Raw genomic sequence first — 27223 nt, 5'->3', positions numbered from 1 at the left:
AAACATAATATTATTGTTCATAAAATCTTAATTGAAACAAAAACATGCACTGGTGAGTGGTGCATGTATACAATAAATTAACTTCAAAGACTGATGTTCTTATCTTTTCAGAGGGAACTTCAGTCAAAAAATCTTTCACATACACAGATCCAAATGAAGTTTGGAAGGGATTCTAATGGAAGCATGGAATTTGAAAATGCAAAACCTCTGGTTTTACATATGTTGAGGACGCTGTGCCCAAAACAATTCTGTTCATCTCAAAATTGTTCTCCATGACACCTTCTGAGAATACACTTCTTTCTTGAAATTAATATAGAGTGTACAGATTTTAACATAAAAAGTCTCCGAGAAATGTTTGTTGCTGAAAAAGCACCTCTGGAAATCTGTGGCAAGCAAAATGTTTAAGGATCAATCAAAAGCATTATTTCCAAGTCCTCATGCTAATTGAATCCTATTTCTCTGTGCTTCTGGTTTTCTACACATTACTGTGTACCAGTTGTGAATAAGCCTACCCTTTAGCTATTGTGCAATAAAATAAAAGTGGAGCAGAACTTGGGGATGTCTAGTGAGAAATTATGTGTGAGCAAGACAAAATATTATGTGGTAGAGTGCTTTGACTTAAAAATTCAAGCCAACTGTGCTACCTTCCCACTTGTCCTGCTTGACAAGTTCTCACTTTCTTTTTTTCAATTGACATTCAAAATTGGATGGTCACCAACTCATAGAGATCAATTTACTTGAAATATAACTGTTATTTAATTTTTATATACATACATACATGCTTCTATTATACTTTTTGTTACATTTTAGTTACAATGTAATAATTATTTCCAGCCAGTATAACTCTTCTCATCTTGAATCAAGTGAGGGGTATTTTGTTGTTGTTGTTTTTGTTGTTTTGCTATAGAACAGAGGTGTCCAACCTTGGCAACTTTAACCCTGGCGAACTTCAATTCCCAGAATCCCCCAGCCAGCATTGGCTGGGGAATTCTGGGAGTTGGAGTCCACCAGGCTTAAAGTTGCCAAGGTTGGACACCTCTGCTATAGAAGGTAGCATTTCTCAGTTGTGTTGTTCTTTTCCGGATCCTCCTTAGTCACGGCAGCAGCCCTGTTGTCTTATTTCTTTCGTTTACTGAACCGACCATGGGGTTAAATTACCTTATTGAATAAAGCTTTCCTTACCATAGCCTGGCTAACCAAAATCAGCCAGTAAGGTAAAGTAAGGTAAATCCGTAATGTAAATCCCCGTATATTTGTATAAACCGTATACAAATAATATACTTTTTCAGTTTTATTAACAACTTTGGTTCCTCCCCGCCGCCCCTACTTTTCCCTCGCACTTTGATTAAACCTGCATAACTTCAACTCTCTGAAAAGGAAGCTGATAAAAGGAGGCGAGTTCAGGGAGGCTCTTTTAAAGACAATCCCTTTCGTGGGGGTGGGAGAAATCTAGGCTGCTGTAGTACCCGCGTTCTATTCATACACCATCTAAGTAAGAGAAAGGTGGCATTCCGATGACTGAATTTGGAAACGTCGAAGAGACGGCGGGGGGGGGGGGAGCGGCGCGCGCCAGAATGGTAGGCGCGTGAGCGAGCTGGATACAATCCCGCAAAAGAGGAAGGTAGGTAATACGAGGCGGTGTGTCGTGCGCGCGCGGCGCGGGGGCGGAGCTATTCCTCTTTGAACTCGGCGAGCCGAAGCAGGAGGAGGCGGTGCCGCGTTGGGGCGTCGGGCCCTCGGCGCGGAGAGCTGCGAAGCGGCTGCTGCTCCTCCGGGTTTCCTTTTGCCAAGGGGGTCCCGACGGTCGCCTCTGGAAGGAGTTTTTTTTTTCTTCCACCCCGCCCCGCCCCCCGCGGTTTGGATGCGAAGGCCAGTTCCGGCTTGGGAACTGGATGGGAAGCAGCTTCAGCGAGGGTGGCTGCAGGGGCGGCGGGCATGGGGGAGCGTCTTAGCACGGCGAGCTCTCCGCCGGAGCCAGACGGAGCCGCCGCCCCCGAGCCGCGTCTCCCGACCACTGGGACTCAACCTCCGCTCCCCACAGTCAGTGGAAGGACACCAAGGCCACAGCAAGAGGACGATGCTGGACCGCCGCCGGCTGAACCGCAAGGCCAGGAGGCCGGCAACGGCGGCGGGGCTCCCTTGGAAGAGGGTCCACGCTCGGAAGCACCAAGTAGCAACAGCTGCCGGCTTCCTTTGAGGCCCGTCTCCCGTGCGGAGAGCGAGCAGTCCCACGACGGCCCGCCGCCGCCGCCTTCTCCTCCTCCTCCTCCTACTCCAGGAGAAGAGGGCCGACAAGAGGACCCCCAGCCCGCCGTCTCGCCGCCGCCCTCCCAGCCAAGCGTAGTGGGAGCCGGAGGAAAAGGGATCCCTTCCGGCCACGTCGAGGTTGACCTGTATCTTCTGCCCGAATCTTTCTCCGGGCTGATCTCCGGGGACTTCGGGACCCTCCTGGTGCTGTCTTGCCGCGTCTGTCTGGAAGAGAAGCCCCTGAAGCCGCTGCCGTGTTGCAAGAAGCCCGTCTGCGAAGCGTGCCTCAAGCGCTATCTCAGCTCCCAAGTGGGTACAGCTATTGGCTCAGTTGTCCTTGACCTGCCCTTCTCTCCCTTTCCCTGGAACGGCTTGTGGGGAGGGTGTGTGTGATGTCTCCCCCCTCCCCAAAGGCCTTCGGGCATGTGGTCTTCGCTGGGAGCCTCCTTCCCTTGTTTGCCTCCTAGGGCGATCCCGAGTTGCCCGTTCTTTCGTCTCCTGCGGGCGTCGGTAAAAATCCGTGCCGGGATTATAGCGCTCGGCACATGTGCAGAATGCTTCCCTCCCAAATCCGTGAAAACCTCTCCCCCTCCCCCCCGACCCGCAGGCACACGTATGTTTCGGGGACGAAGCTGCCTGTCAGGGAAGACCTGGCTTAATCTTCTTCCAGCTCTTAAGATTCCCACCGTTTTCTTTTTCCTATTTCATACAGTATGTGTATATATACATATATATATATATACTCTGTGTGTGTGTATATATATGTGTGTGTGTGTGTGTGTGTATGGGCTTCTTAAATGTGGAACGTCTCTTTTTTACAGCATGTCCTTCCTGAGTCGAACGCCTAAATTCTTTTATTGTTATCCTCCACATGGTTTAGTAACACCTTTTCTATCCGTACACCCCCCCACTTCCTGTTCGGTATCCTGCATCCCTGAATTTCCTGTTCTTCCTTTTTCCTCTCTTTTCTCTTTGGTCAACTATGCAAAACTTGTAAGGGGGGGGGAGGGAAGACCACCTTGTTTTTAAAAGACACAAATGTCATGCTTTCCTTGAAGCTTCCTGCTTTTGTTTGTGTATGGGGGTGGTGGTGATTGGTATTGGCTGGTTGTTTATCGGTCATAGAAGCCATTGAAGGCAGTGCAGTGAGAAGATAAATGAGCCTTTTCCGAATTTGAACTTGCTCTAGGTTGGAACAGATCAGGTTAGAGCATGGGTGGGCGGTATGGAATAGAACAGAGGTTCTCAACCTGTGCTCTGCGAAACCCTGGGAGGGGGGCACAATATCATCACAGGGTGTCTGCGAAGAAATGTTATGATTTAAATCTTGAGTTAAGTCTTTGGGGTCCATGGTCAGTGGCCACAAAAGGTATTTAAAGGAGCTCCATGATGAAGAAAAGGTTGAGAACCACAGGAATAGAATAAATAGAAAGTGGGTGGAGGTGGAAACATCCTCAAAGAAGATAACATCAAATTCTTCCATGTTGTTGTGGGGAAAACTAACCATGTGTAGTCACTGTAGTAATTGAGAATTACTTTACTCAGTGCTGTAGGAAATGGCATTTGGCATTTTCTTGTAAATAATTTTCTTTTTTTCTCAACATCAACATCAACAATCCATTGCTGCTCTAATGCTTGAGTTTTGTTGCAAATCATATAACTGCAGCTCCTCCTATGGGACACACAAACACAAGTCTGCAATTTTTTTCTTTAATGTTAGCTACACTTTGTGTTTTGATTTTTTTTTGCTCTGCCAAGGACTGTCTTCACCAAAGTTCAATTTTTGCATTTCTTTTAGAGTTAAAATCAGTGCAGGAAATAGAAGAAAGACAGAAAGACATAAATGGACTTATTCCTCTGTAAATGGTGGGGGGGACTTGAATGTTATAGAAAATGAAAAGACTTTTCAGTTTTTTCCAAAACCGTTCAGGCTAGTTAAGAAAAAAATGGTGTATGAGTGAAAGAGATTAATAAAATTAGCAGCATTAGGTTTGTATCCTCTATAATGCTAGTTTACTTATTAAAAAGTGTTCCTATCAACATGTTGCTGACATTTTTGCATGCATTTTTTTCTTTATCTCATATTTGATGATACCACCATACTTTTTACAAGGAAGATTAGCAGAACAATCTACCTAATTAGTATCGTACTCTGAGGCTAAGTCAAGGCTAGTTTTAACTATAGTTTTCTGGGTTAGGTTCATACATTCTGCTAAGCCATAAGCTATGTTTTGCAAATGTATTACATAGATTACACAAATCACATTATGAATTAATATTCTGAAACCAAGTAATTGTACTTTAGTTAATAAACTGTGATTTAGCAGGATAGGTGAATCAGGTGACTTTCTAGCTTAAAACTTTTAATCAGTTTTAATCAGGCTAATAGCTTGGATATGTATTTAAGCAAGATACTCTTTTTATGCTGCGGAATAACTGTTATTCATCAACTGTTATTATTTATATTCATAAAGAATGTTTAAAGACCAGAGTGATCGTTTATTTCTATTTTCTATACGTATCAATGTATTTAAAGCTCTTATACTTTCTATTCATCTGAAAATACGTCTAGAACAGATTACAATTATCAGAAATAAAAGAATCTTCAGACAAAATATAGAAAGAAAAGAGGGTAAGAGGAAAGAATTTTTTACATATTAACAGCCTTATGATGTAGGAGCAAGCTATGTAAGATTGATGTGGTTAAGTGATCTTACAGTCTATAAAGAAGTTGAATTCCGCCTCCATATTTACATCAAAGAATCTGAGACACTACAGCAGTTTTATCTATATGATTGACAAAAAAGCTGTTGTCTTTATGACTACATTTTTGTGGTATACTTAAACGGAGTCGTTGAGATATGAAATTGGACAAAAGGTTATTTAATATTTTACATTTATATGAGGCCTTGCTCTCTTGTTCCAGTAAAAATAAAATCCTATGCCCAGTTTTGGTGCTAATGTTTTTGTTTTGTTTTCTTGCTTGTCTTGATGCTCTTCTTTTGAAAAAGTTCATGTTTTACTTAACTTGATAGAAAATTCAGGTCTTTCAGGATAGGTGGAATGTTGACTTGCTAGTAGTGTCTACTGATAGGCACACTTCCTCATTTTATTCTATAAAATTTCCCAATAATTTTTGTTTCCCTAATTCCCTCAGAGGCTGAGGGAACTCAGCAATTTTGAGACACTAATAACATTATTCCAAGCAGTTGGCCAAGATTTATCTTGAAAAAACTTTTTGTGTTTGATTTTAATTTTAAACAGATACACATAAACACCTGAATTATAAAAAAAGAATTTAATTTCATTTTTTTTTGCACACAATGGAAAAATAGTTATTGTATGCTTATATAATTTAGTTGTATGTTTACTATGCTCCTGGCATTTAATAAGTTCGTATGTTGTAGGAAAGTTAAAAATAGTATATAACATGACTGTAAACATTCTGAAAGCTTCATATTTATTCCTTCCATGTTACAACATCTCTGGGAATAGGTCAGTGTTACATTGTTTATCATTTGTGACATTCTTTGCTCTAGAAAATACAGAGAGGTGTTTGCCCATAACCCAGAAAACACAATAAAATGTTTAAAATACTAATTGGGGAAAGAGGGGTATCAGTTACTGGTGAATAGCAATTAAAGCTCAGATCACCGTGTATGCAGATGTTGATTTTAGATAAGTCTCAAGCTTTCAGTCACTCCAAATCTTAATGATTTTTCTGTACTAATACTAAATTGATGGCCAATAAATAAATTGAACTGAATAGGATTGCATGTTTTGGGGGGGATCAGAAGTGACAAACTTTTAAGGTACTTAAACTCAGAGCCAATCTGTTGAGAGGGCATATCTGAATTCATGGCATGAAGACCCTTGAACTGGGGCTGGTGCTTAAAGTATTTTTGAATACTAGAAGCACTGAATCAAGGTCATAACGACCTACAGTAATGCATATTGTTTTGGACAGTTGGGGTCATAGGCCCTTACCTTGCAAAGTCCTGAGCAAATGTTTGTTTAATGGGTAAATATACTAAATAATTAAAAGGGGTGGTTTTTTTAAAAAAAAATGAAAAACGTGATGTACATTGTGTGTAGTCCACGTCTTGGCTTTGTTGTTTTCTGTAGAACACCATACAAATGCATGCTAGATTAGATAGGATAAAACTGTATGTATAAAGCGATTGGTCTTGACTCATTTTTGATACACAAAATTGCAGCAGCTCCTTCAGCATAGCTTGGCCAGGAAATAGGAAATATTTTGCATGATAACATTATATAAGCAATATACTTCAAAACATGGGTTGGTCATGTGCTGTCTTCAACCAAATAATAGGAAATAACTGCATTATACAAGGCAATAATACACAATAAGAAAATGAGATATTATAAAAAGCCGTAATTGTATTTGTTTGCTTTGGGCATAGCATTTTATGCACATTCAGCTATTACTTGTTTGACAGGCTTAAGACCATGTGTGAAACTAGGCAATTGTATTTTCCTTTCAACAAAATATAGTTGAACAAACCATAGCTTAATCCAGTGGTAGTCAACCTGGTCCCTACCGCTCCCTAGTGGGCGTTCCAGTTTTCATGGTGGGCGGTAGGGTTTTTTCGATACTGAAGCACTTTCCTTTTTTTAAATTTAATTGACTTTTTAAAAAAAATCCATAGCATTATTTAAAAACATTTTCATTAGGTTTTCATAAAATTCCCCGTGACAATTTAAATTTCTGAAAATATACCATTTGTATCGCCCGCACATAAGTTTAGTTCACGTTATGTAAGTGAAACCAAATGGCGCAAACAAAAGAGCCTTGTCCCAGAATAGCTCACGCATCTCCCCCCACACCACCCAGCTGTAACAGACAAGCAGAGTTGGTAGCCGGCGCCCCCCTCCCCAAACCTAATCCACGATGCGCGAGAGACATGCACAGACAACGATACACGGCGCGTTACTGTGGAACCGGTGGGCAGTTAAAATTTTTTACTACTAACAGAGATACAAAAGTGGGCGGTAGGTATAAAAAGGTTGACTACCCCTGGCTTAATCTAACATGTGAATCTACATGGTACCTGCAATGAATTGACCCTTTTATCCTTAGATATAATGGGTGAACAAGGAATGGATGTTATGGTAAGAATATTCATTTTTTCTTTAGATACTTCTGGTGAGAAGAATAGAACACACTTAAATCTCAGGTAGAAATAATTCTAAAGCTGCTTCAGTCTTCAGGATTATGTCAAATGACAGGGGGAAAATGTTTACCTTGGCAAACATTTTCTAACTGCTTTACTCTTTAATCAAATGCTGTAAGATTCTCAAGGAAAAAGATTCCCTTTCCTGTTCTGCTGATTAATGACTATGTCTCCAGAAACATGTCTGTGTTTTGTGTGTGCGTGTGAATTGCAAACACTTTGTTTAATAATAATAGGCTTACCTCTTCCAACTACAGATAGTCCTTGACTTACAACCTCAATTGAGCCCAACATTTCTGTTGTTAAGTGAAGCATTTGTTAAGTTGAGTTTTGCCCCATTTTATAACCTTTCTTGCCACAGTTGTTAAGTGAATCACTGCAGTTGATAAGTTAGTAACCTGGTTATTAAGTGAATCTGGCTTCCTCATCGACTTTGCTTGTCAGAAATGGGATCAGGTGACCCCGGGACACTGCAATGTCATAAATATGAATCAGCTGCCAAGCATTTGAATTTTGATCACATGAACATGGAGAATGCTGCAAAGGTCATAACTGTGCAAAATGGTCGTAAATCACTTTTTTCAGTGCCGTTGTAACCTTGAAGGTCACTAAATGAATTGTTGTAAGTCGAGGATTACCTGTATGTGTATTAAAAAATTCAAATATTTTATCAAAATTCCACTAGGCTGGAATAACAACAAATCTGTACAGAGTATTCCTCGCTATATTAAAATTTGAACTAATTGTAATAAAATTTCATGTAATGTATTATGTTTGATTCAATATATGATATACATTGTTGTACAGAATATAGTTTATTCCCAACTGGCTTGTAATTTCAAATATAGGTGCAAAGACTATCATTACTGAACTTTCAAAGAAAATTTATTCGGATTTAAACTTATTGAACACTGTATACTGCCTGCTGTTAATGAACTGAAAGAATAGTATTACACTACAGTAATGTCAGACAAATAATGAGCAGCTGGAGATGGAAGCCTGTGGAGTCAGCAGGCAAAAATAGGCATCATTTTGAGTAAGCTGAGTCACATCTTCAGCAGAGTTTTCCAGCCAATTATTAACTGAACTTTAATGGTTTTTTTAATTAATTTTTTTGTGTATAGGGCTCGTGTGATGACAAAAAATGCATCTGGCAATATATTAGCCTTTTTTTTAATATAAAAAGTTTTATTTTAATATTCATATCCAATAACATATTTAATGTACCATCATATACAATTAATTGGACCTGCCCGGTCACCACCCCCTTCCTATTCTCTTCCCTTCTCTACCTTCTTCTACTTTCCACGACCATCCTCCCCTTCTCTTACCTACCTCCTCTCCTCCTTCCTCCCTACTCCTTTCTTCTCCCTCTTCTATCCCTCTTCCTTCCTTTCCTCTTCCTCCTCTTCTCTTTCCTACCTCCTTCTCTCTTCTACTTCCTTCCTTCCCATCATTCTGAAATGATAGCCAGGCAGCTCCGATCTTACATTGATTATACATCTTCAATCATCTCTGTACATTAACCATCAATCCATTTTCTACCTCATCCCCCCCCCCCCCCCCCTTCCCCCCCCCCAGGACTTCCCAGAACCGAATACAGGGTATAAAACTAACAATCAAAAATTAAAATATAACACAAATCATAATCCATAGTCACTCCTTAAAACCTCAACTCCCCGATCTCAGAAATTTCCAATTGAGTTCGTATTTGTTCTTCATTAAAGTACATAGTTTTTAATATCCAACCTTCATCAATCAGTACCAAAACAACGTTCCATCTTCCAATATTCACCAAGGATTCTTCTGAAATGTCTTTCTTCCTTAAGCAGTCTCTCAAGAATAGTTCATATTTCCAACTTAATTTCTTAAATTTTACTGTCCAGCCTCCAAGGATAAACAATAATCCATCTTTTCATATCTTCGGTATCATTTACATACATCAAATCAGATTACAAATATTATTATTAATCCTATATTATCTCCACAATATATCAATTGTAATAATTAAAATCTTCACTTTACCTTACTTATATCAAATAACATTATTAAAATTACACCTATAACTTATCCAAAATATATCAGTTATAACAATTAAATTCTAGTTAACCATATAACAACATTACATCCATCTCTCAAATATAATATTTAATCCAAATTAAATTTTACTATCTATCCTCCAAAATTAAACAATATTCCATTTTCCTATTCCTTTATACCTCAAATATATCAAATAGTACCCCTAAAATTACACATTTATATCCAAAATAAATCATTTACAAAAATTAACCATAATCATATATAATAAAATTAAACATTCTCACTCCCATTATTTTCTATCTTACACATTTTCCACCATCTATTCACCATTCAACTTAACATCTATCGATAAAGGGTTCCCAATCTTTAATACATTAGTGTAGAAATCTCGTGCTTTAAAAACTATATTAAGAAAATACTTTCTTCCTTTATAATTCACTGTTAAGCCAGCTGGAATCTCCCATCTAAAATATATCTGATGAGTTAACAGAAACTTTTAAAATTGGGAAAGGGACGAGACAGGGATGTCCCCTGTCTCCATTACTTTTTATTTTAACTTTAGAAATTCTTCTGAATAAAATACGTGGTTCTGATCGAATAAAGGGAATTAGAGTTAAACATCAAGATTACAGATTAAGAGCTTTTGCAGATGACTTGGTTGTTACTGTATCTCAACCAATATACTCAGCTACTGGTTTAAAAGATATAATTGGTCAGTATGGCAAAGTATCTGGATTTAAGGTGAATCAGCAAAAGACAAAGATGATAATTAAAAATATGAATATACAACAAAAAGAAGAGTTAGAAAGAACTACAGGTTTTGAAATCGTTAAAAAGGTTAAATATTTAGGAATATATATTACAGCTTCAAATGTTAAATTATACAAAAATAATTATGAGGTATTGTGGCAGAAGTTATGGAAAGAAATGGAGAGTTGGAAGAAGTTACAACTATCCCTGTTGGGAAGAATAGCGGCTATAAAAATGAATGTTTTGCCCAGGTTTCTATTTTTGTTTCAAATGATACCGGTGCTTAAGAATGACACCAAATTACAGGAATGGCAAAAGGGGGTTAATAACTTTGTATGGATGGGCAAAAAGCCAAGAATAAAATTAAAAATAATGCAGGATATAAGGGAAAGGGGGGGTCTTAAAATGCCTAATTTAAAATTGTATTATGAAGCAGTTGTTTTATCATTAATTACTGATTGGATTAATTTGACTGAGGAAAGAGTTTTGAATATAGAAGGTTATGGTTTGTTATATGGGTGGCATGCTTATTTATTATATGATAAGAAAGTAGATAAAATATTTAAAAATAATATAATTAGAAATGCATTATTGAGGGTCTGGAGGAAATATCAATTGAAGAATGGACACTTAAAGTATCAAATCTGGCAGAAATGGCAAAAATCTCTGCTTATTTGAAAGACTATACACAAGAAAAATATATTTTAGAATGGAAAATGTGGATTGATTATATTCAGAATAAGTATCAGATAAAAAAATATCGAATAGCATATGAGTAAATTTAGGAAATATTTTGTATTAGATATATTTCTGAAGGAGAGGGGAATTGAGAGTGTGATTAAGTGTGGAGAGACTAGAGATTATAATTTAGGAATTATTTTAGATTATGATTGTTAGTTTTGATACCCTGCATTTTGTTCTGGGAAGTCGGGGTGGGGGGTGGGGGGGAGGGGAATTGGGGGGTTGAGGCTAGAGATGGAGTGATGGTGAATGTACAGGGATTAATGAAGATGTATAAATATAATTAATGTAGGGTCGGGTCTGCCCAGTTACCATTTTAGAACGGTGGGGAGGGAGAAAAGAGAGAGTAGGAGGTAGGAAAGAGGAGAAGAGGAAGGAAGAGGGGTAGAAGAGGGAGAAGGAGTGTAGGGTGGAGGGAGGAGAGGATGTAGATAAGAGAAGGAGAGGAAGGTTTGGAAAGAAGGCAGAAGAAGGTAGAAGAGGGTGAAGGAGTGTAGGGTGGAGGGAGGAGAGGATGTGGATAAGAGAAGGAGAGGAAGGTTTGGAAAGAAGGCAGAAGAAGGCAGAAGAGGGAAGAGAGTTAAAAAGGGGGGTGGTGACTGGGCAAGCCCGACTAATTGTATATAATTGTACATTGGATGAATTATTTGTTATGATTGTAAAAATAAAACTTTTTTATAAAAAAAATAAAATATATCTGATGTTTCTTAAGCTCATCCACTAAAAAGGCAAATTCTTTTCTCTTTCTTAACATTTTAGGAGGAATTTCCTTCATCATTATTATATCTTGTCCTAGTATTTGAAATTTATTTTTATAAAATGCTTGCAAAATTCCATACCTAATCTTCTTATTTATAAAATAAATAACCACATCTCTCGGTAAACACTTCTGTCTTGCCAACCAAGAATTAACACGATAAATTTTTTCAATATTAACTAATATATTAGCCTTTTTAATTTCCAGCCATATGCAATATATGAAGTGTTTTCTTGCTGTACCGCACTTTCTTTCTCTTATCAAGTTATGGATTATAGTCCTTTAAATCGTCAGATCAAGATAGCTGTCTATGAATTACCTTACATGAATTGCTGTTGCTTTTGTGTTTCTAAATGTTTTAACAATATGTAAACTACCCTAAGAGCATATAAATATACAGCATATAAATTTAAGTTGTTATTTTGGTGTGCTACTTTAAGGTCAGAAGAACAACTGGCCAAATTTACCAAGCAAACTTCAGGGCAGGTGGGGATTCAATCGATTACATAAATGTGTGCATTAATAGCCTCCAGATATTAATTAATATGTATGCTATGAAGTGTTAAGGGACTTCACTGCATTTACGGTACACAGCATTTTCTAAGATCTGCTCCAATAATTCCTGAAGCCCTTTTGCTGCACAAGTCTTACTCCACTATAAAACTGGTAATACTAGATCTGTGAATATTTTTGAATGCTTGATATGCATGTACTTTATGGAAAACACACTCCTGTGTATGTCCATATGTTTTCTATATAGAGTAATGATGCCTTGTGTTCAGTATACTGTTCAGTGTGCTGTGATGGCTCAGCTCAAAATATTTTGCTTTATATGGACTGCCTAAGCTTTTAAAATTGAGTTTCCAGCAATTTTGAGTTGCAATTTATTATGTTGAATCTGAGGAATTGCCTGTGCTTTTTTGGAGTCATGATCTTTCAGTCAAACTGGACGTATTTCAAACCAGATAGAATATAGAGACCATATGCACGCTAACATACCCCTAACTTTAGTGTTTGACATACCACCTAACCTTACTATTTTTATGTTTGTTTCTTTCTTAGAATGATTTATATGGAGTGCAATTTTAAACGAAACGATTTCTTCAGAGGCAGTGCTATTAAAGTAGCTACCATACTGTTAGATACTGTGTTTCCCTGAAAATAAGACCTTGTCTTATATTTTTTTGAACCCTGAAATAAGTGCTTGGCCTTATTGCCTTGCGCTCAAAAGCCTGTTTGGCCTTATCATCAGGGGATGTCTTATTTTGGGGAAAACAGGGTATCATGTTCTTTTTAGTGATAATTAACCGGTTTTTTTGTAGCGGGCTCTTACTGGATTGAGGGGAGACAGGTTTGAAGATTCGAATGTAGTACAGGTAGTCCTCAACTTACAACCACAATTGAGCCTAAAATTTCTGTTGTTAAATGAGGCATTTGTTAAGAATGTTTTGCCCCATTTTATGACTTTTCTTGCCACAGTTGTTAAGCAAATCACTATAGTTGATAAATAAGTAACTCAGTTCTTAAATAAATCTGGCTTCTCCGCTCACTTTGCTTGTGAGAAGGTTGCAAAAGGTGATCACATGATCTTGGGTTATAGCAACGGTCATAAATATGAACCAGTTGCCAAGCATCTGAATTTTGATCACATGATCATGAAGATGCTGCAAAGATTGCAACTGTGAAAACTGGTCATAAATCACATTTTTCAATGCTTGTTGTAATTTTTTCTGCTGGTGAATATAGGCCTTGCTCAATGCAAGAGAGAGGGAAAGCTTCACCACAAAAATAACTCTTCTTTCTACCATACATACTAGTTTGAACAATTGCTGTTTTGTTAAACAGTATTCTTAGTATTTTATTTATCTAGTTATGAAATTTATATGCTGCCCATCTCACCTAGAGATGACTCTGGTATACACCAGCTTTCTAAAATCGCTGTACTCCTGGCTTCTGTTAATTGATAATTCCGAGATTTGTAATCCATCACAACTGGACAGTTTCAGGCTATGAATGTTTTATTACAAAACTTCCAACATCACTATAATTACTACATTCCAAAATAGGTTGGACTAAGGCCGATTTTGAAAGGATTTTTAAAAATATTAATAGTCATTTTTTCCTTGTTTGCTGTTTCTTACTTGATTCAATAACATAGCGAATGCCATTTTTAAAACATTGCTGGCATTAAATGAAAAAGAAGAGGCACGTTAAACCACGATTGTACTTGGTGGGTTACCCTGATTTTAAAAAGACATATTTAGCTTGCCAACCACACCACTTATGGTCTATTATGCTATATAGCTAAAATGTTGTGGTTGGAAACTTGTAATTTAATGCGGATACAAGAAAAGTTGGAAGTTCATTATCTAAAATAATCCAGTGGCAATATGCGGTTTCCAGACTTACTTGAAGAGTTTTCTGAAACTATAATGACATTTCCACTGAGATATTTAACTGGTTGCTGAAAAGGATAGGCATTAATAATTGTCTAGAAGACCATTGAGGTCAATTTCTTAGGAGGACGAAATCATTTGGGTTTGCTTGAAGTTAGATGTCAGCTGTGCAAATTCAGAGGAAGTGTCTGAGACTACACCTTAACGGGTTATCGGTGAGGAGTTTGATTCTGTAATATCCAAGGAACTGGACTGAACAAGGTGGACTGCAGCATTGACTTTCCGCCATGTAGTCTGGATTTTTGCCCTTCCTAGTTGGTGAAAGTCTCTGGGGAGGTGCTATGAACCTATATTCAGGGAGGGAGTGGCTATCCTCCCTGAATGAAGCAATAGGTGCTTCTATTGCATTACATGGACATACTGGAAACATGGTTTCAACCTTCCATTTTAGGGAAGGTTATTGAGAAAGTCATGGGGCTGCCACTTAGAGAGTCCTGGAGGAATCAGACTCAATTTAGTCAGATTTCAAACTTGGGCACAGTACAGATAGGACATTGTTTGCATTATGGGTAACCAGATAGGGGAAATGTGATGTCCCTAGTGCTGTTTGATCTCTCTTATTGCCCTTCAGTACTGCCGATTATGGAATCCTTCTGTCTTGCCACCAAGGATTTGGAATGGGAGGCACTGTTCTACAGTGATTCCAACAGAGGTGGCTCCAGTTGATGGTGATGGAGAGAAAGTTATAGGCTTCGCTGTTATGGAGTGAAGTCATTCTTCTAAGTATGGGCATAGGTATTTTCAGTACATAAGATAATGCCAATCTGTGCAGATAGTTGCAGCCTGTTTGGGTCTGGAAAGGCAGAGATAGATTGAGTCTTAACCCCTTTGGGATGGTGTGGCTCTGGGTTTGTAACACATTTAACTCCAGAGCAGTTTGCCACAATAGTTTTGGTCTAGGTTGATCTCTACTGTATTGACTTGACTTATAAGTTGGAAGTTCTTCTATGATAGAATAGAACAGAACAGAACAGAACTGAACTGAACTGAACTGAACTGAATTTTTATTGGCCAAGTGTGATTGGATACACAAGGAACTTGTCTTGGTGCATATGCTTTCAGTGTACATAAAAGAAAAGATACCTTATTCAAGAATCATAAGGTACAACACTTAATGATAGTCATAGGACAATCAATATAAGGATTATATATTATATATAAAGTAAGGATACAAGCAACAAAGTTACACAAAATATACTGCTCCTCTTAGGGAACAAGCTGTAGCTCCCTCCTGTGATACAGCCTTTTCTTCAAATGATACCTTTCCTTTTGGCATTTTAGGAAGTCTATTAAAACATTGCTAGTTAATACTTGCTGATTATACTTTTCCTTCAGCTTTAAACTAGTTAATTATGACTAGTTGATTGCATTTTATTCCTAACTCCTTAGTCTTACTATAAAATTATATGTTGTATTGTTTTCTTTTCTTTTTTTTTTGTATCTTTTTATGCTGAGTAGGAACTCTACGCTCAGAATCTAAACTGTCGCAAATCCAATAAAAGTTGTCACTCTTTCTATTTTAAGAAACCAAGTGTTCTTTAAATCTTTATCATTTAATGCAATTGCTACAAGGCAAAAGCAATGGATACTGGCTGTTTATAATAGTTGTTTGTTTGTTTCCTTATATGATTTTTCAGCAATAAGGGCAGTTTGATTTAGTTAATTTAGTTGAAGTTAATTTAATTACTGTTTAAAAGTAATATTTTCCAATGTTCTTGTCTGATGTGTTTATTTGGGGAAGGTTCCAAATACCTGGTAATAATTGCCTTCTACCTCCCCTACTTCATTTCACTTCAGATGCTTTTAATATAGGACTTGTCAAGTTGCTTAGACATCAAAGCAGACAGTCATGTAATAACGTTTTTCCTTTTCCTATAAGGACTCAGTAAAAATAAATTACGTAATCATTTTCAGCAATTTCATGTCATGCAGAATCGGTTGAGGAAACTGGTTCATCCTTTCAAGTCTGTCTGTCCTTAATCCAAGGATAATTGTGGTTATGTCCCCCAAAGTAATAAGGCAACCGGAATGGAGTTTGCTTCATTGAGACAAAATGCATTAATTCAGAAATCGCTTGCTTGGGATTCAAATCTCAGTGTGTTAACTTTTTGCCAAATAAGTTTCAGTTACTGAAATGATACAATATGTGTTCCTGAAAGTTCCTTTGGGAAGAACGTTAAAGTTCTACAGAAGTGAGAATGTTTCATGTTATTGAATATTCTGTGATTTCAATTTCTGTATTAAACTGTTTTTCAGATAAAAACATTTTGGAAAAGTTAGTCTGCTGCAGAATATTTCATGCTTTCGGATAAAAAATGTGGGAAGGGACATTCTTTACAAATATTGAATTAAAGAGTTTACAGTTTCTACTTTCACATTAATTTATAGTATGATAAACAGTATGTCTCAAGCTTGGAAGCAGATTGAATTTTAATTAAATTTCAGACAAGTGGTACTATTCCAAAGTTGGGTTCTTTAAGCTATGAAAATGTAGTAAATGAGAAATATTCATTTGTGCTAAATAAAATAACTCTAGATATTTACCGTATTTTTTGGAGTATAAGATGCACCTTAGTTTTTGGGGAGCAAAATAAGAAAAAGGCTGATGACAGGTGGATTAGCTTCCCGGAGTACCCCAATCAGCTGTTCCCAGAGGTGAATTTTAGCAACAGGTTCCTTGGTTGTGAGCTCTGTGCCTTGCTTTTTTTGGCTTTTTTTCCCTGCCTCTGAAACTCTGTTTCAGAAAAAACATTTTTCTGCCTCTGAAAGCCTTCAAAACAGAACTTCAGGAAAAAAGCCTCTGAAGCTCCGTTTGGAGCTTTTTTTCTAAGCTCCGTGAAGCTCTGTTTGGGGCTTTTTTTCTGAAGCTCTGTTTCTGATGCTTTTTTCAGCCTCTGAAACATTCATAACATAACATAACATCAGAGTTGGAAGGGACCTTGGAGGCCTTCTAGTCCAACCCCCTGCCCAGGCAGGAAACCCTACATCATCTCAGTCAGATGGTTATCCAACATTTTCTTAAAAATTTCCAGGGTTGGAGCATTCACAACTTCTGAAGGCAAGTCGTTCCACTTATTAATTGTTCTAACTGTCAGGAAATTTCTCCTTGGTTCTAAGTTGCTTCTTTCTTTGATCAGTTTCCACCCATTGCTTCTTGTTCTACCCTCAGGAGCTTTGGAGAACAGCCCGACTCCCTCTTCTTTGTGGCAACCCCTGAGATATTGGAACACGGCTATCATGTCTCCCTTAGTCCTTCTTTTTATTAAACTAGACATACCGAGTTCCTGCAACCGTTCTTCATATGTTTTAGCCTCCAGTCCCCTAATCATCTTTGTTGCTCTTCTCTGCACTCTTTCTAGAGTCATTTCTAGATTTTTCTAGAAATTTTTAAGAAAAAAACATTTCTAGATTTCACTCTTTCTAGATTCATTTTAGAAGCTAAGCGGGGCTACATTTGGAGCGTAAGATGCACCCAGATTTTCACCCTCTTTTTTGGGGGGAAAAGGTGCGTCTTATACTCCAAAAAATATGGTATGTATTTTGAAGGAGAAGATGATAAGATTGAAAGATATATTTTCTGTGTTTCAAAATCAGTTTCCAATTGAATGTTAAATTGTCTTGAAAATAAAACAAAAAAAATTAAAGTTCTTTCAAACAAAGTTCTTTGTTTGAAAGAAATCAAACCAATTTCTAAGGAGATAATAATAAAATTATTATCAGCAGCAGAAACAGCAGAAAGGAATTTTGTTGTTAGTTGCACCTGGAAGAACTATTTTAACTGAAAGGAAGTTTTGCTTCTTGCTAAACTAGACACCAGAGAATCCTAGCAAGAGGAACATTCAGACTGTGGTGACTCACTGTCTCTTACCACTAATTTATATACTGATCATTGAATTAATTTACCTTGCGCTCAGATTTTAAATACCAGCTGATACTATTGCAACCTTCCCCAAGCCATCACCTTCCAATTGTGTTAGGGTTGCCATGTTATGTGGAAATTGCAACTACAGCACAATAAAGCATGCTTTATTGATAACTGTTGCTTTAATTATTGAGTCTGTCATTTGCACCTCTATAACTGTCTGGTTCGGTTCTACAACCCAACAAGAAAAACACAGACTTCAGAGGATAATTAGAACTGCAGAAAAAATAATTGCTACCAACTTGCCTTCCATTGAGGACCTGTATACTGCACGAATCAAGAAGAGGGCCGTGAAAATATTTGCAGATCCCTCGCATCCTGGACATAAACTGTTTCAACTCCTACCCTCAAAACGACGCTATAGAGCACTGCACACCAGAACAACTAGACACAAGAACAGTTTTTTCCCAAAGGCCATCACTCTGCTAAACAAATAATTCCCTCAACACTGTCAGACTATTTACTGAATCTGCACTACTATTAATCGTTTCATAGTTCCCATCACCAATCTCTTTCCACTTATGACTGTATGACTATAACTTGTTGCTGGCAATCCTTATGATTTATATTGATATATTGATCATCAATTGTGTTGTAAATGTTGTACCTTGATGAACGTATCTTTTCTTTTATGTACACTGAGAGCATATGCACCAAGACAAATTCCTTGTGTGTCCAATCACACTTGGCCAATAAAATTCTATTCTATTCTATTCTATTCTATTCTATTCTATTCTATTCTATTCTATTCTATTCTATTCTATTCTATTCTAATGTATCTACATACTCATCGATTTCTGTAGCTGTAATTTTTTTTATTTATTTGCATTTATATCCCACCCTTCTCCGAAGATTCGGGGCGGCTTACACTATGTTAAGCAATAGTCTTCATCCATTTGTATATTATATACAAAGTCAACTTATTACCCCCAACAATCTGGGTCCTCATTTTACCTACCTTATAAAGGATGGAAGGCTGAGTCAACCTTGGGCCTGGTGGGACTTGAACCTGCAGTAATTGCAAGCAGCTGTGTTAATAACAGACTGTATCGATGACCTTGCGGGAAAAGAGGGAAGAGATGTTGCCTAGGAAACAATCATACAAGAGAGGCAGGGTTCCTCCCCACCCCCAGTGGGTTAATAGTCACACAAACATCCTAATTGCTCAAGTGGTTAAAAGTGGTGTACTTGGAAGATTCTATCAATGTAGCCTCACAATAAAGTAGAATTTGTACATCTAGCTGTGTTTTTTGTCTGGCTCATGGTGTGTGTGTGTGTGCATGCACGTGTGTGTGCATGTGTGCGCACATGTGTGTGTGTGTGTGCGTGTAGGGGGCTGATAGTAATTTACTGTTACCACACTTGTATGTCAAAATTATTAGATTACTGTATTTATATTAAATTGCATATGAAGCATTAGTGTTATTATTCATCACTCCCGTTTGACTGATTACCTTGCAAGTCTAGCTGTGGAACCTGATACATTCCTGTCTAAATGCTATAATCTGAAACAAAAATGCACATTATAACATCTCTAGGGCTGTATATGGGTCCCAAAAGGTTGGGTGTGGTCCCTAAAGCCCTTCCAAAAGTTGTTGCCAAACTACATTTTTAAAATGTGATTTTAAAAATGAGAACTATAAAATGCATCAGGTATATTCCTACACTTATATTAAATTAAATCTATATTTAATTTTAAAATAAATAACATTTTTTATCTTCAGCCTGTTTTTGGTTTGTGACCCCATGACCCCATTCCAAGATTAGTATGATCCTTAGCCCCAAAGAGCTCTATACCCACAATGTCAAATGAATGTATCTAAATACTATATTTTCAACATATTTTAGTATGCTGACATAATACATAGTGCTCTAAATATTGCAGGGCACATGATGCATGTAGCCCACAGACTGGGAGTTTGAAAGCCCTGCTCTACAAACTAGTGAGTGGTTCTAGGATAAAAGTGGTAAATGTAAAAGTTTCCCGTCCAGTCATGTCTGACTGGAGTGTGTGTGTGCTCATCTCCATTTCTTAGCCAAGGGAGCCATCATTCTCTGAAGACCATTCTATGGTCATATGACTAGCATGGCTATAAGCAAACAGAATGCTGTTAACTTCCCACCAAAGTGGTACCTATTAATCTATTCTCATTTGCATGGTTTTGAACTGCTAGGTAGTCAGGAGCTGGGGCAAATAACAGGAGCTCACCCCATTGCGCCGCATTCAGGCCTCAAACCTTGGCTGTCAGTTTTTTAGCTACAAGCTCAGTGTCTTTAGCTGCTAAGTCATCGCACTCCTTATACAATATATAAAGTGAAATATTAAGGCTATGAAATGTTTGAGTTGGAAATGGTGCTTTGAAACACTTTAATGCAGCCCTGTTTGGGCATCATTAAAGCAGCATCTGTTTACTAGAATGTACAGCTGGTAAACTGTAGCAGAAGCCTCCCTCTAGCAGCTGTGCAAACCTGGAAAATCAGCATATCTGCTTTAATGATATGCAGACAGTTGCTGTATTTGCATGCATGTGAATTGTCTTTTGAACCGACCCTAATTATTGCACAGACCTATAACATCAACGTAATTACTTTACATAATTATTTTGTGCTGTTGTCACGTTATATTTTGATAGCGGACATTTGAAGTCTCTGGGTGCTGCACCTAAAGCTTTGGACCCATGCTGATTTAAATCAACAATTTTAAATTAGGAAGAAACTAGACCAATTTAAAACAAGTTCTTGCTAGTGCGATGCATATACTTTATATTGAGCCGTGGTGGCAGAGTGGTTAGAATGCATTACTGCAGGCTAACTCACTTCTCACTCCAGGAGTTTGAGACTTCCATCCTTCTTAGGACAGTAAGATGACCCAAATAGTTGAGGGCAACATGCTGACTCTGTAAACCGCTTAGAGCAGGGGTCTCCAACCTTGGCAACTTTAAGCCTGGAGAACTTAAACTCCCAGAATTCTGGGAGTTGAAGTCCACCAGGCTTAAAATTGCCAAGGTTGGAGACCCCTGGCTTAGAGAACCTGTGAAGTAATAAACAGGTAGTCCTTGACTTACAATCACAACTGAGCCCAAAATTTCTGTTGTTAGGTAAAACAATTGTTAAGCGAGTTTTGCCTCATTTTATCACCTTTCTTCCCACAGCTGATAAGTGAATCATTGCAGTTAATAAGTTAGTAACATAGTTTTTAAGTGAATCTGTCTTCCCCATTGATTTTGTTTTCAAAAGGTTGCAAATGATGATTACATGACCTAGGGACACAGTGACGTTCATAAGCATGAACCAGTTGCCAAGCATCTGAATTTTGATCACATGATCATAGGGATGCTACCAAGGTGGTAAGTTTAAAAAATGTTCCTAAGTCACTTTTTTCAGTGGCATTGTAACTTTGAACAATCACTAAATGAACTGTTGTAAGTCAAGGACTACCTGTATAAATAAGTGCTATATAATACTGCAAACCTAATCACTAAGCCACATTAATTTACAGGTAAATAGTTGGATACAATCAATCTAATTTTGTAGCAGTGCAGCAGTCTTTGTATCTTTGTTTCATACTGAATTTACAATGCATGTTTTTTTAAAAAAACTTACAAGTAATGATTTTAAAAGTTTCATAACTAGATTTTGAAGTTAAGATTCAAAATCTAGTTATGGAGCTTTTAAAATCATTACTTGTGAGCCCTGCTACAATCTTAGCTTTTTTCTTTGTAATGCTGCTAATTTCTGCTACTCCTGGCCTGACTCAGGCTCAAAATAAAGGAATATTGTCTATGATTAATAGGTTGAAGTAAGATTTTACTTTTATTGAACCTCTCTTGCTATTTATTTTTATCAGGTCAAAATGAAATGATGATAATATGGTAATTGAAATATAAATATTTATATTACAATATCTGAATGCTTCATTGTTCATTTATGTTAAAAAAATCTTTCATTTATTTAAAGTGTATTATAAAACACCAATTGAATAAGGTAAAAATATGTACAGATTATTTAACATGAATATACTTAATATTTGAGAATATTTTTCTCAAAAACTAGTTTTTAAAAAATTATTTTAAATTTATTCTTTTTATGATTATTTTTATTGCCTGCCTTAGCTGAAAGTATGTGTGACAAAGGACAGGCTTTGCTGGCCTTTTTATAAGATCTTGAAGAAAGGTTTTTGTTATCAAGCCTGAGGCCCCGGATGTATAGTTGAGCCTGTGTCACAGGGAAGTCAAACTCAAGGCCCGGGGGCCAGATCTGGCTTGCGGGGTGCTTAGATCTGGCCCAGGGGGCCGTTCTGGAAATAACAAAGGATTGGCCCTGCGGTGCCTCTGCCAGTGAAAACGGAACTCAGGAGGGCCACATGCAGCCCTCCTGGGGGTCCATTTTTGCTGGAGGATCCCCCTCAGCCCCACCCAGGCCACCTCAGGTGCTCCCTGACACTAGTGACATCAAGCTGGCCATGCCCACCCTGCCCACACCCATCCGCCCCCTCCCCCTGAGATCAAACACCACCCTGAAGCGGCCCTCAATAAAATCAAGTTTGACACCCCTGATGTATCATGTTTGTCTGTTGTGGTTTGTTAGCTTTTCTTGGCTGTTATATATTTTTCAAGTTTTGTTAACATTGTTTCGCTGGATGTAGATCAGTTTTTTTTACTACTGGTTCTGTGGGCGTGGCTTGGTGGACGTGGCTTGGTGGGCATGGCAGGGGAGGGATACTGCAAAATCTCCATTCCCACCCCACTCCAGGGGAAGGATATTGTAAAATCCCCATTCCCTCCCCACTCCTGGGAGAAGGATATTGCAAAATCTCCATTCCCACCCCACTCTGGGGCCAGCAGAGGTGATATTTGTTGGTTCTCCGAACTACTCAAAATTTCTGCTACCAGTTCTCTAGAACCTGTCAGAACCTGCTAGATTTCACCCCTAATGCAGATGTACTTGATACATCTAGCTTTCACTGTTACCTAGTAGAGATTAATTTGCCTGGGTAACTGATAATTTTTGAGAGTTTTTTTAATTTAACTTGTGCAAACCTGACAGATTAAAAACCTTTATTCTTCATTATGAATTTGTTTTGTAGGCAGATTTTTTAAAAAAAATAAATTGTCTAAATAAATTTGGTGGCAGAGGTTGTCCTTAAATGTTAATGAATTAAGCCTCCCCACAATCTCTGAGCATTGGTTGTTTTATTGACCCAAGCAATTTCTGGACTCTATGAGACCACAGCTTCTAAATTCTTATATTAGAATATTCCATAATGGTGTTACTAGGTCCTGGTTTTTTTCCTTTCATTTTGTGAATATCAAAATGATATTCACAAAAAATGTGGCACGTCAATTACCCCAATACCTGGATGAAACTGTCTATCTAGACCCGTTCCAGTCCGGCTTTCGGCCCGGATACAGTACGGAGACGGCTTTGGTCGCGTTGGTGGATGATCTCTGGAGGGCCAGGGATAGGGGTTATTCCTCTGCCCTGGTCCTATTAGACCTCTCAGCGGCTTTTGATACCATCGACCATGGTATCCTGCTGCACCGGCTGGAGAGTTTGGGAGTGGGAGGCACCGTTTATCGGTGGTTCTCCTCCTATCTCTCTGACCGGTCGCAGACGGTGTTGGCAGGGGGGCAGAGATCGACCCCGAGGTGCCTCACTTGTGGGGTGCTGCAGGGGTCGATTCTCTCGCCTCTCCTGTTCAACATCTATATGAAGCCGTTGGGTGAGATCATCAGTGGCTTTGGGGTGAGGTACCAATTGTACGCTGATGATACGCAGCTGTACTTTTCCACCCCAGGCCACCCCAACGAAGCTATCGAGGTACAGTACCGGTGTCTGGAAGCCGTACGGGTCTGGATGGGGAGAAACAGGCTCAAGCGCAATCCCTCCAAGACGGAGTGGCTATGGATGCCGGCACCCCGGTACAGTCAGCTGCAGCTGCGGCTGACTGTTGGGGGCGAGTCACTGGCCCCAATGGAAAGGGTGCGCAACTTGGGCGTTCTCCTGGATGGGCGGTTGTCTTTCGAAGACCATCTGACAACCGTATCCAGGAGAGCTTTCTATCAGGTTTCCCTGATTCGCCAGTTGCACCCCTTCCTTGACCGGGATGCCTATGTACGGTCACTCATGCTCTTGTTACCTCTCGCTTGGATTACTGCAATGCTCTCTACATGGGGCTTCCCTTGAAGAGCACCCGGAGGCTCCAGTTGGTTCAGAATGCAGCTGCACGGGTGATAGAGGGAGCCACTCGTGGCTCCCATGTGACACCACTCCTGCGCAGGCTGCACTGGCTACCTGTGATCTTCCGGGTGCACTTCAAGGTGCTGGTTACTACTTTTAAAGTGCTCCATGGCTTAGGACCGGGTTACTTACGGGACCGCCTACTGCTACCGATTGCCTCTCACCGACCCGTGCGCTCTCACAGAGAGGGACTCCTCAGAGTGCCATCCACCAAACAATGTCGGCTGGCGGCCCCCAGGAGTAGGGCCTTCTCTGTGGGGCTCCCACCCTCTGGAATGAACTTCCCCCAGGACTTCGCCAACTTCCGGACCTTCGAACCTTTCGCCGCGAGCTAAAGACATATTTATTCATCTGTGCAGGACTGGCATAGGATTTTAGATTTTATCTGGTTTTAATTTTAGTGGGTTTTATTCTTTTAAAGATATTTTAACTTGGGCCAAATTGAATAAGTTTTTTAAATAGTATTTTATTCTGTATTTATTATGTTTGTTCTGGGTTTTTTTGGCTGTAAACCACCCTGAGTCCTTCGGGAGAAGGGCGGTATAAAAATTTGATTAAATAAAATAAATAAATAAATATAGCTTGTAGTATTTACACACAATAAAATTGATATTAAGTTTAACCCCATTGCCTTATATTAGATAGTCCTCATTTAATAACTACAATTGGGACTGGCAACTTCATCATTAAGCAATGCTATCATTAAGCAAGATACCTTGTGCACCCAACTTTCAATTTTTTTGCTAGCTTTTCCATTGACTTTGCTTGTTGGAAGCTGTCTTTGAAGCACACAAATGGTGATTATATAACTGCAGGATATGGTGAAGGTCATAAAGGCCTGCTTTTAGTGAAGTACCCAAACCTTTTATTACATGACTGTGGGAATGCTATGATGGTCATTTATTTATTTATTATTATTTATTAATTAAATTTTTATACTTCTCCCGAAGGACTCAGGGCGGTTCACAGCCAAATAAAACAACAGTGAATAAATACAGAATAAAATCAATAATTAAAAAACTTATTAAATATGGCCCCAAATTAAAATGCATTTAGAACAATAAAACCCACCTTAAAATTTAAAACCAAATAATAAAAACTTTAAAAAGTCTATGCCAGTCCTGCGCGAATAAATAGATATGTCTTCAGCTCGCGGCGGAAGGTCCGAAGGTCTGGAAGTTGACCAAGTCCTGGGGGAAGTTTGTTCCAGAGGGTGGGAGCCCCCACAGAGGAGGCCCTGGGGGCCGCCAGCCGACATTGCTTGGCTGACGGTACCCTGAGGAGTCCCTCTCTGTGAGAGCGCACGGGTCAGTGGGAGGCAAACGGTGGCAGTAGGCGGTCCCGTAAGTAACCCGGTCCTAAGCCATGGAGTGCTTTAAAGGTGGTAACCAACACCTTGAAGTGCACCCGAAAGACCACAGGCAGCCAGTGCAGCTTGTGCAGGAGTGGTGTTACATGGGAGCCACGAGCCATGCATGCGCAGCTGCATTCTGAACCAACTGGAGCCTTCGGGTGCTCTTCAAGGGGAGCCCCATGTAAAGAGCATTGCAGTAGTCCAGGCGAGAGGTAACAAGAGCATGAGTGACTGTGCATAAGGCATCCCGGTCAAGGAAGGGGCGCAACTGGTGGATCAGGCGTACCTGATAAAAAGCTCTCCTGGAGACGGTAATACGTGTGAAGGCTAGTCGTAAAATTACTTTTTCTGCCCCATCAGAAAACAGTGACTAAACAGGGCAGGTGTTAAGTGAGGACCAGGACTACCATGTTTCCCTGAAAATAAGACCCTGTCTTATATTTTTTGAACCCTGAAATAAGCTCTTGGCCTTATTGCCATGCGTTCAAAAGCCCAATTGGGCTTGTTATCAGGGAATGTCTTCTTTTGGGGGAAACAGGGTAGCTATTCACTTAAAAGATGAATTGAATAGTTCTATGAGGTTACTTTTGTGACATATTATCTTATCAACATGTTCTGTTTATATGCAGGTGCAGGTGGGGCAAGCAGATATCCCATGTCCGATTACAGAGTGCAGTGAACATCTGGATGAAACCACCATCCTCTTCAACTTGCCACATGATGACATCATCAAATATAAATACTTCCTGGAACTTGGCCGTATCGGCTCAAGCACCAAGCCATGCCCTCAATGCAAGCACTTTACAACCTTCAAGAGGAAAGGTCATATCCCGACCCCTACCAAAATGGAGAACAAGTACAAAGTGAGCATGCTCACACAAGTTATGGATTAAATGGCAGAGTGCGAGCAGCAAAATTAGGCCAGGATATGGTGGGCATTTAAATGGGCTTTCTTCTCTTACTGGAATCTCATGTAAGATGTGTTTTTAGACTACAAATATATAGCTTCGTACCCAATATTAGTCAACCATTAATCTATCTGGACTAACTAGTCAGATGCCATGTTTAATCCTTATGTTTGTTACAACTTTTTGTCTATGTTTGGAAATGGCCATCTGGCCTGCATTATTTTATGGAGTTTGGCAGTTCTTCCACTTTGAAGTATTTGGTGGTCTTTGCAATGTTTATTTGAAGTATTGTACTATATGAGAACTTAGCTGAATTTTACAAAGTTCCCAGTTTTACTTTTGTGATTTGGTACTGCACTGAAATCGACCATCTCAAAGTAAATGGTGGGCTTTGCATTTTACTCTTGGGATTATTCTTGTATTTTTCATGCCATTTTGGTCTGAAATTCTTAGGTAGAATTTACCTACAAGAATGCAGATACTATCATGTCAGTTTAAGTAGAGTTAAATATTCCGATGCCTTTCTCACTAACTGTTACCGATAGGTACACAGTCTTAGACATGAATAATGTTCTACAAATTATATGGAAATAATTCATTATATTCCAAAAGT

At 38.8% G+C, this 27223-nt stretch overlaps 1 protein-coding gene across 5 annotated transcripts in view; it reads left to right on the top strand.

Annotated features, from left to right (window-relative positions):
* The first annotated feature begins 1616 nt into the window (after positions 1 to 1616).
* Positions 1617 to 27223, top strand: part of RNF217 (ring finger protein 217) — a 56512-nt gene continuing 30905 nt past the window's right edge. For 2 of the 5 annotated variants that reach the window (XR_009153807.1, XM_058172442.1), the window contains exons 1-2: positions 1617 to 2556; positions 26332 to 26565. Coding sequence is in view for 4 of the 5 variants with exons in the window: in XM_058172442.1 (XP_058028425.1) it covers positions 1936 to 2556; positions 26332 to 26565 (855 nt within the window). In the remaining variant the exon portion in view is untranslated. The remainder of the gene's footprint in view (positions 2557 to 26331; positions 26566 to 27223) is intronic. The other 3 variants (XM_058172425.1, XM_058172433.1, XM_058172413.1) reach the window with 2 other exon arrangements.

The sequence above is a fragment of the Ahaetulla prasina genome, chromosome 1 (assembly GCF_028640845.1).
Source record: "Ahaetulla prasina isolate Xishuangbanna chromosome 1, ASM2864084v1, whole genome shotgun sequence".
Taxonomy (NCBI): Eukaryota; Metazoa; Chordata; class Lepidosauria; order Squamata; family Colubridae; genus Ahaetulla; species Ahaetulla prasina.
This window is presented reverse-complemented; position numbering and strand designations above follow the sequence as displayed.